This window comes from Volvox carteri (genome assembly GCF_000143455.1).
Source record: "Volvox carteri f. nagariensis unplaced genomic scaffold VOLCAscaffold_19, whole genome shotgun sequence".
Taxonomy (NCBI): domain Eukaryota; kingdom Viridiplantae; phylum Chlorophyta; class Chlorophyceae; order Chlamydomonadales; family Volvocaceae; genus Volvox; species Volvox carteri.
Window position 1 is genome coordinate 1,370,614 of NW_003307562.1, and position 9,831 is coordinate 1,380,444.

Sequence of the window (9,831 nt, forward strand, 5' to 3'; positions counted from 1 at the left end):
AGGTAAGGTAGTTGGCAAAAACTGGGCCGCCCGTGGAGAATACTGGCTAAGTAGGAATACGGATTTGCACAATACCTCGCTGACCTAAGTCGTTGATGCACACCTTTGTAAGGCATGCGCAAATGCTGGTGCAAATGAAAGCGCGACGTGCCTGTATGTAGAGAGTATGGAATGGGTACAGACGCATGTACAGCATCCTGCACGAAGCAGCGTTTAGTTCCACGACGGGTGCCAAGGTCCCTTGCCATGCAACAGGCCAAGTAAAGGGAGGCCCACTGGCAAGGTTGCCAGTCCTGTTACCCGGTCGTTCCTCCAGCATCCCAACGTGATAGCCGTCGACCGGCCGACCGGCATGCTCGCCAGCATTTCCATGGCGGACTGACAGTTAGCACGAGCCTACCGTGGACCGTTTCGGCACACTGTTGAATTATGTGCGGTTACCAGCAGTCGGTATATATGCGATGAATGGTAACGATTGAAGAACATTCCCCTGTGAGACGCGTTATACTTTCGCACCCAAGCGTATTGGTACCTGACTATTAACCATGACCATTGAAAGCGATGATGAGTTGGAAGCACTCCTAAATTCCTACACTGCTGAAGCCGCGGAACAAAATCGACGGCTTGAGGCAAAGGCAAGCCGTCAGCATAAACCGCGCAAAGAGAAGGCGATTCGCGAGGCCGGCCTGCAACAGCCGCTGGATTCTGGCAACAAGGGCTATGCTCTTTTGCAAAAGATGGGGTTTGAAGCTGGCAAAGGCCTTGGTAAGCGCGAGGCCATGTTGATAATGTGAACGCTGCTTTTTAGTTTCATCTTCGAATCTTCCTTAGGTTATACCCATCCTTATTACTGCTAAGTTAATCCAGCTTCCATCCAACAAAACTTGTTCGTTTCCATCCAGGCAGCACAAGTGCTGGCCGTTCGGATCCGTTGCCTCTAGATATTAAAGCTGGCCGGGCGGGCCTTGGGGTGGATGAGCAACGAAAGAGGGAGCGGCAGGAGCGGCAGCGGCAGGTGCGGGTGTAGGACGTGTTTAACACCCACGCATCTTGGCCCGGCAATGCGTTTCCGCGATTTTTTGCGTTTCATGATCCCCGAACTTTACGCCACGATTAGCAACATAGGTTCCCCACACTGCCTTTTCCAAGGACACACGCCTCCGCCTCCGCAGCCATATTTGATCATTCCAGCCGATGCCCTTTTCCTCTATTGATGCGGCAGGAGGAGCTGGATCGGGTGAAACGCGCTCGTCTGGTGTCGGAGGCACAGAACCGCTATCAGGACACCGCACGTGCGGCGTATGCTGCTCGCCTAACAGTCCGGCACCTATGGCAAGCCTGGCGGGTGGCCGAGCACCTGGATGAGCAGCACGCGGCGGCAGCCTTGAAACAAGTACGCCACGACACAAATGCTGTACCTGGCGGGGAAGACAGCGGTTGCGGGGCGGATTCGGGTGTGCACACATACACGGCACGCACGGGCCAGGCTGGCGCACCTCTCTCCCCGCCTGGGCCTCAGGGTAGGAGCGAGACGTTGCGGGCCTTACTATCTAAGCTCCCAGCGCTGGCGGCAATGATGGCTGACGAGGCGGGGAAAGACACAGCGGGTACGGCAGGGCTAGCAGCAGCGGAGGCACCGTCCCATCGGTCTCTTCCAGGACGATCAGCTGTGTTGAGGCAGAATGATGACGACGACGACGAGCTGATGTCCGGAAGGATGAGGGCGGAGGACACGGGCCGTGCGGGCCGCGTGGCCGATTTCCGAGGACAAGGTCAGGAGCAGGAAATCCAGGGCGGCAGCGCCGCGGTAGCGCTAGAATCGGCAGCGGGGGGTGGCGGGGAGGCGGGCGGAGGGGAGGAAGGGAGTGAAAGGCAGCTAGTAAGGGTAGGGCCAAGCGCAGCGACCTTTGCAGCGTCACGATGCAGCCCGGGCTCCAGCGCAGTGCGGAAAATCCCCGTTGATGATACTGAGGTGGCTGAGGCTGTGGGGTGCTGTGGCGGGGTGGGGGTTTTCCAGGGCATGCAGGCGCTGAAGAGCGGGGGGGGAAGTGGTGGTTGGGGAGGTAAGGAGGAGGATGGCAGTGAAGGTGATGGTGGGGTTGATGAAGGGGGACGACATATGCACGAGGGCGTGGCCAGTGCTACTGCTACTGCTGCTGCTGCTACGGCTGCCACTGCTGTTACCGCTGCCGCTGATGCCACTGACGCCGCTGCCGCGGCGCCGCCTCTCTCGGAGCAACTGACCGTGCTGCTATTGCACCTTCGAGAACAGCACCAATACTGCTACTTCTGCGGCTGCCAGTACGGCAGCCTGGACGAGCTAACCGCGACGTGTCCTGGACTGAATGAGGACGAGCACTAGCGATAATAGTAATAATCGTAAACTTGCCGGCTGTGTACGGCAGCAGGTGCCGTAATAGATGCATCCCGGGAAGGCTAGAATATGTAAAAACACATGGACAAAAAAGTGAGCATGTTGCGGAGCAAGCATTCCCAAGGCCACTACCCAACATGCAACATCACGAGTAAGAGGTCTTGCCGGCCGCTACGGCCATATCGTACAACGCCTCGCACCTCGCGATCGAAGTAGCGCAGTCTCCCGGGGAGGGGGGCCCCACCCGCTTGAGCCACAACCTTACGACCTTTTGTCATCTTCCCAAGCAGCCGGCCAGGTCATTTACACGACGAACCAGGAGCTCAAGATGCACCGCTGCCCTCTTGACAGACCTTCCGTCCAACAACAACAACAACAACAATAGCAACAACAACACGACGCTGCACTTGATGAAACGAATGCCGCGCTGTGAAAGGTGCATGCACAAGTAACAAACTAATTCTTCCTGCTCCACACGCAAAAAAGCACACAACGCCGCTACTGGGGAAAAGACAATCACAACAATAACAGCAAAGCAACATGATGTCCTGCTGTCTCTTTAGGGCCACTGAACCGGGTCGTGGGGAGCTCCATGCTCCATCTCCAAAAGCGCTCTCGCGGCTCTCAGCTAAATAAAAATGCCCCTCCGCTTCCACCCTTTCGATGACGGATGACTTGTCAAATGAGTCGCTATTATCCGCATCGCGGACCAAGCGCGCGTCTGCAGCGCCGCTGCAGCCGCTACCAAAACTCATTGCTAGGGCCCCCCCAGAGACATATCACCTTGCAGCGCGGCAAACTGACCGTCGCAACATGCAGCTTTGCACTACTACGAAGGGCGCTCTACTAAGGCCACGCCACTCCCCAACAAGAAACAGTACATGAATGGCACGGTGCTGGGTGAGGCCCCCCAGTACTTCACCTGCCCGCGACTGGCGCATGTCCCCTCGCTCATGCCGCGGGCTATACACCTACCCATCATATACACATCCACCCAGGGAGCCGCTGAGGCATCCGAAAGGAGCAGAACCCCCTCTGGCGGCCCCCCCCCCATACCTACCCCACCCGTGGGTCTTACATTTCCCGTGTACAATAGCACAGACAAGTTCGCGGGGTGGGTGGGTGGGGCAGTAAAAGGCCACACGTGCATTCAAAGGACCATCGCTGCTGTACACAGCTGTACACGGAAAAAAAAACGATTATCCCGTAGCCCTGCGTCTTGTACAGTACAGTGAGTGCACACGTGCGCGAATGTGTCCCTCATCCGCTTCTGACCCCAAACTAGCACACAAGGAAACACAGCTTACAGGGGACCCCGGGGTGAACGACCCCCACCCAACCAAGACGTCCGACCCCATAAAAACATTCCACCCAACCAATCCCCAACCGATCCCCTCGCCGATTTCCCCTCATCGAGGCCTTTTTAGGCCCCTTTTGTTCATTCGCCCCCCCCCCTCATGATGCACACAGCGTGCTCGGAAACGTATGCGGTTCGCGTTCCCAAACAGGAAGACAGGAAGCAGCGTCAAGGTGCATGACAGGCACCATTTGGGGCCACCAACCATAAAAATGGAATGAATTTGAATTTCGCGTAGGTAGGGTGCTTTCGACCCACGAGTTCACAAATCGGTGGCCAAATGCAAACAAGTCCGGGAAGTGATCAGAAGCCCATCATCGATTTGTCCCTTTATTCATCCAATCTCTTCACGCACACGCCAGGGGTAAGGGAGCCCCGTGTGTATGTGTTTGTGTGTGTGTGTTTGTATGTATGTGCATGTATGCATGTATGTGCATGCAGGCGGTACTCGCCCGCGCGCTCGTGAACGTATTTCTGCCTGTTAGCGGTACGGCAACACATCGCATTCTCCTCCATCATCATCAAAAAGCAAAGCTAGGAATACAACACGTCAAGGAATGTGCTGATGTCTATCTGCTGCTGCCTGGCGCTGCGCATGGGTGCGTTCATTTCACATTGCCTTTCTTTTGTTCGCTCCTTCACTCGTGCATACATATGTGTGTGTGTGTTTGCGTGTGTGTTTGCGTGTGTGTTTGCGTGTGTGTTTGCGTGTGTGCATATTATATGAAGGCGGGGAAGCGGACCACGTGCATGTGGTCACCACCAGACAAAAAACAGCGAGTTGGGAAACACAACGATTCCCGATATTCCCGTCTACTGCCCTCCTCAGTGTTTCGGAGCAACAGTACTCTGTACCCGCAAGTGTACACATGAAACCGCGCGCCGCTGGGGGAGGCAAGAGTCCACAGCAGCCGCAGCAGCTACTGCTGCCGCCACTACTGCTGGCTCTCCCTCCGCAACGAGAGCGCGGCCCCCTAGGGGTCTCCTCCTCCTCCTTGGCCGAAAGGGGGGGGGAGCTGCATGGCGGGCAACTTGCAGTCAGCTGCCCGCGCCGCAGTGTGATAAAGGTAGCTTTGTCAAGGGACGCAAAACACACACATACATACGTACATACGTATATAATACATACATACCCGCGCAGCCAGCCACAGCGCGTTGCCGCATGCGCTACGGCACGACACGACACGGCACGAGCGGGGCGGGGCGGGACAAATCGCATACATCGAGCGGGGCGGCTCTTCCCGCCATCAACCCACGCTGTGCGGTCAGGGAGGAGGAAGTGATGGAAATGAGCAAGGTGAGACCAAGTGAGTTGAGGTGAGGGACGCGAGCTGAGGGGGCCCGGAAAACCCCGCATCGCGCCCCACTCGCTCATCCGCTGGAGCAGCATCGTGCGACTACCACCACGCCTGCAGCCGTCCTGGAAGCAGTAGCAGCAGTAAAAGTAGTATCAGCAAGTAGGCGCAGTAGCAGGGGCAGTAGCAGTAGCCCATCAGCAGCTACAACCACGAGCGCCTGTTGACCGCATGCCGGCACGTCATATCTTAGAGCCCGAAGCCGTGTACGACACCCCGGCAGAAGGGACACGAGGGCGGCTGCGTCACCACCATGCGGGTCACCTCCCTGGAGCACTCGGCTGCGAGAACAGTACGGCACGGGTACGGCATTGTGAGAGCTGAGAGTTTAAGTACGGCGCGAGTTAAGTATGGCGATTGCTCAGCATATCAGCAACATGGCGCGGGGTGTTCTAAATCTATCAGACATGAAGATTAGACCAAGTGTTAGGGTGAATCATTGTACGGCATGATGAAGTCGTACACCGTGTACGGCAATTTCAAGGACTAGGCCACGCCATGTATAGCTGCGTACGGTAACTGTGGTGATCGACGTCACGGTTGGTTAAATTACGGCCGGATTGGAGAATTTGTACGGCACCGTACTGCACACCGAGATGACCCACCACAAAGCGCGTGCTTGCAGGGCTTGATGTGTAGGAAAGCTGGCCGCTCGAAGCACACACCGCAGTAGTCTTCGGATGTATCAGAGCCAATCAGCTTTCCGGCAGTAGCAGCCCCCCCGACGCCGCCGCCGCCGGCAGCGGCGGCGGTCTCGTCGCCTGCCGTCAGCGCCAACGCACCTGACACCCGCAGCCTTCCGCTGCCGGCCCGGCTGGCGGCAGTAGCTGCAACACCCAGACCGATGACCTGGCCGTAGCTGCCGCCTCCGCCAGCGACCCCGCCGCTGCCGTACGCCTCCCATCCCAACCCGACCGGCAGCTGAAAGACTCCCAACGGAGGACTGCCACCCGCTGGATCGCTTCCGCCACCGCCACCGCCGCCTGCTACAGCCCTTCCCGTCATGTAGTACTCTCTCGCGATGACGCGATCGTCCCCACCCATGCCGGCAGTAGCCGCGGCCGGGGAGCCGCCGTGCAGGCCCCACCGCCGTACAGAATCCCCCGAAATTTGCCAACAGCTGCTCCCGCGGGAAGGGAGGGCAGGTGGGGATCGCCCGCCGACATCGTCATCAGGGCCGGGGTGCGGTAGCGGCGACGGCTGCGGCGGCGGCTGTGTCAGCACGTACTTGCTCGCGCGTCTACTCAACCTTCCTGCCAAGCAGCCGTCGCAACCTCCACCGCCGCCAGCGGCGGCAGCCAGCCCCGTCGGGTGTCCCTCCTGGATCGGCTGTAGCCCCAGAGAGGCTCCCGGCGGGGGCAGTAGCACGGGCAGCGGCGGCGACCAGCCGCTCAGGCTGCGGCAGATGTCGACATCAACGCCGCTGACGCTGCTGTATCGCGGGCTTCCGCCGCCGGGAGATGCGCCAGAGCACCGGTCTAGCGGCGTCGCCTGAAGCGCCGCCACGGCGAACGGCGACGGGTACGGATGCTGCAGCGGCGGCGGCGGCAGCGAAACTGGCAGGGATACGGGACAGTACGACGTCCGAAAAGGGGCAAAGGCTGTTTTGGTTTCGTTCGCGGGACTGCCGCCGGCAATACCGCCGACGGTGGTCGGGCCATCGGCGCCACCAACTAGCGCACTAGCCCTGGCGTTAGTGTTCGCTGGGTCGGCATGGACGTCGCCGCAGCCCGCCGCTGCGGCGGCGGCGGCGGCGGCGCCAGCGGGTCGTATCTCTGTGACGCCGCTGCGGCCGCCGTCGGTGGCCAGCACAAGGTGGTACGGCGGAGAAGGCAGGTACGGAAAATGGGTGTCCGAATCGAAAGAGTTGCCTCTTACAGGAGAGATGTCCCCGGATAGGGCCGCCGCCGCCGCCGCCGCCGCCGTCTTTGCTACTGCCACCACTGCCAACGATGGCGTCAGCCCAGCGGCTGCGTCAGCACCAGCGCCAGCGGCGCTGCCCGCCAGGCCGTGACTTGCGGCGTCCGCCGCCGCCGCCGTCACTGCAGCCGTAATAGCCGTGCCACCGGCAGCGATCGCGGCGGTCTCGGCACTAAAACCGTGCTCAATCGCTATCCCAGGCATCGTTGCTGCCGACGCCGACGCCATTGTCGTACACGATATCGGTCTCTGTACGCCAGCTGGCGGCATGCCGCCATGCAGCGGCGGTGTGTGAGAAAATTGGCTGTAGACGCCACTTCCGACTCTGTTGCCGCCGCCGCCGCCGCCACCGATGGCGGCCCCGTCATAGCAGCTGAGGCTAATCAGGCCGCCAGCTGCCGTCTCCGAGGCGCCGCCGACGGTGCTCGTACGCCGTGATGTGGCCCTATCATGCTGTGAGCCATCCTGGGCCTGAGCCCCCCTTCCGGATGCACGCAGGCGCCGTCGGAAGCTGTCCAAAGGGCGCAAGGACTGTCGCCGTACAAATTGAATCGCGCCGTTGACGAAGGAAGACGCTCGGGACAAGGACCCTGTGTCGCCGCCGACGGCGATGGTGACGCTTGCGGCGCCGCATCCGGCGGCCGCGGGGTTGGCGTTGCCGTCGCCGCCACCGCCGCTTGCGGTAGCGGATGCCCCGCCGCCGCCGCCGCCGCCGCTGCTGCAAGCGGCGGTAGCGGCGGCAATCACCGCTGCGCGCGCCGCCGCTACCGCCGCCGCCGCTGCAAGACGCCGCCGTTCAGCCGCCACCACCTCCAGTTCGTTAATCTGGGACAGCAGCCCCGCTTGCAGCGCCGCAGACGCGATCGCCTTGAGCTTCGGTACCTTATAAAGCCGTACGACGTCCGTACCTAGGATGTACGACAAAGGTGTCGACGGCATGAGCATCTGCGGGACGGTCCACAATACGGATAGAAATATGTTTTAATACAGTAATTTCTCCAGAGTTGTAGTTTACAGTTGCTTCAGTGGAAAAAAAACACACACTCGCAGGTTTCTGACGTCCAGACGGAGACATCCCTATGTGTTCCTGGTGTCGTACCCCGTACATTGAGGCCCTGGACCATTACCGTCGTGTGACCGCCAAAGTTACAGTACTACAGTCCGCCAGTATCCCCCACCCTCCCACCAACGACCATAACCACCACCGAGCATACGTGTGCTCTCCGGGAGGCCAAGATTGCAATGCCATACCCCCAGCACCCGCAGGGGCACACGCCGTACATCCCCCCATCCCCAACGAACAACAGCTCGGCAAGGACACGGCTCCGGAGCCCGCTTCGCTCCACCATGCGTGCAAAAAAACACCGTGCCAAACACCCTTACCTTCCGTACACACATGTTTGTTTCACGCATAGAAATACACACATACATACACGTACACACACGCGCACCTCCGCCAGCCCCCGACTGCCCCGTTCCGCCGCCCTCTGGTAAGGTCGTACACCTCGTACGTCCGCATGCAACCGGGGATCAGGGGCGCCGCTGTCCCGTAGGACCTCCAACTGGTGTGGGGAGGGGTTGGTGGAAGGGATTGGGAGGGGTGGGGGAGGAGGGGGGGTGGGGAGGTGGGGAGGGGTGGGGGGAGAGTGGGGGGTCCACAGCAGCATCCGGATGCGGCGGGTCAAGGAATGGACAGCGCAAGACAGGAGGTGATAGAGCCCAAGAAGTATAAGACGGCTGCACTCCTTCAAAATTCAAAATGCAGTTCTTCAAAACAAGCAGGCGGTCGGTTCCACTGAGGTCCGGAAGGGCCGGGGGAAAGGCCGGGAGCGGAGGAGAAAGGGAACACCTAAACAACCACACGGCAAATCACACCAAGTCACATCGTACACGTCGTACACAACTTACGTAATGGCTCATAATCATTTTGCAGAGCGCCACGTCACCGCGCCGTGCCGCCAGATGCAGGGGGGTGGAGCCCGGGGGCCTGCGCGTGCGGGAGGGGTAAACCGCAAAACCCCCCGCATACACACACGCGGGACAGCCACAACCACATGCAGACATCCCGGTCGCGTTTGTTGCCAATTCAGGCATTGTTGCCGTTATTGAACGATGTCCGGTCCCCAGTCGCCGCCGTTCCATGCAATATCACAATATCCAATACGTACATACATACATACATACATACATACATACATACATACATACATACATACATACATACATACATACATACATATGGCAGGCGGCTGGCAGAGGTTAAGGCCTGACTTCTGCTCCCAGTCGACCAAGTCGACCCGGGTTCAAATCCGCCTGCCGGCTCCTCGGGTGTTTGAGGAGTGATGAAATGGGAGGTGGCCCCCCATCTTATGGACGGTGTAGGACGTGATAATATCAACTTGCGAGCTGACCAGGAACTAAGTTGATGCGCCGTTGATCCGCTAGATTTGGTTGGATGCTGGTGGTGAGTTGCCGAACCCAACGAATACATTCTGAAGTCGGATGGGGTGACGGATTAGGGTGCCCCTCTAGCAGGGGAGAGCAGGGACTGCCCCGGGAAAGGGGGCCGCTGGCGAAGTTAACCACCCTGTAACAACATACATACATACATACATACATACCTAGGCGCCTCATTGGAGCTAGTGTGCTATTCCTGCGTCACCTGTCACACCTCCTTCGCAAGCAGAACCGCCGGGGGCTCCTGGCATTCCTGGACTTCGCCAAGGCCTATGACACGGTGGATCGTGGGTTCCTCCTGGCAGCAATGGAGACCATGGGTGCAGGGCCACAGCTCTGCGCCTGGGTACGGCTGCTGCTGAGCGAAA

General features: G+C 59.4%; 2 protein-coding genes across 2 annotated transcripts in view; one reads left to right on the top strand and one right to left on the bottom strand.

The window, feature by feature from the left end:
- Window positions 1-545: 545 nt before the first annotated feature.
- Window positions 546-3,912, top strand: VOLCADRAFT_91078 (uncharacterized protein; the record flags this gene model as incomplete). Its single annotated transcript, XM_002950513.1, has 6 exons — window positions 546-765; window positions 903-1,015; window positions 1,223-1,393; window positions 1,520-2,063; window positions 3,194-3,274; window positions 3,845-3,912. The coding sequence occupies 6 exons, from the start codon at window positions 546-548 to the stop codon at window positions 3,910-3,912; spliced, it is 1,197 nt and encodes a 398-aa protein (XP_002950559.1).
- Window positions 3,913-5,275: 1,363 nt separating this feature from the next.
- Window positions 5,276-9,831, bottom strand: part of VOLCADRAFT_91079 (uncharacterized protein) — a gene marked incomplete at both ends in the record, with an annotated part of 11,172 nt that continues 6,616 nt past the window's right edge. The window contains 5 exons of the mRNA XM_002950622.1: window positions 5,276-5,367; window positions 5,869-7,596; window positions 7,915-7,951; window positions 8,458-8,568; window positions 8,915-8,993. Coding sequence (XP_002950668.1) covers window positions 5,276-5,367; window positions 5,869-7,596; window positions 7,915-7,951; window positions 8,458-8,568; window positions 8,915-8,993 — 2,047 coding nt within the window. The remainder of the gene's footprint in view (window positions 5,368-5,868; window positions 7,597-7,914; window positions 7,952-8,457; window positions 8,569-8,914; window positions 8,994-9,831) is intronic.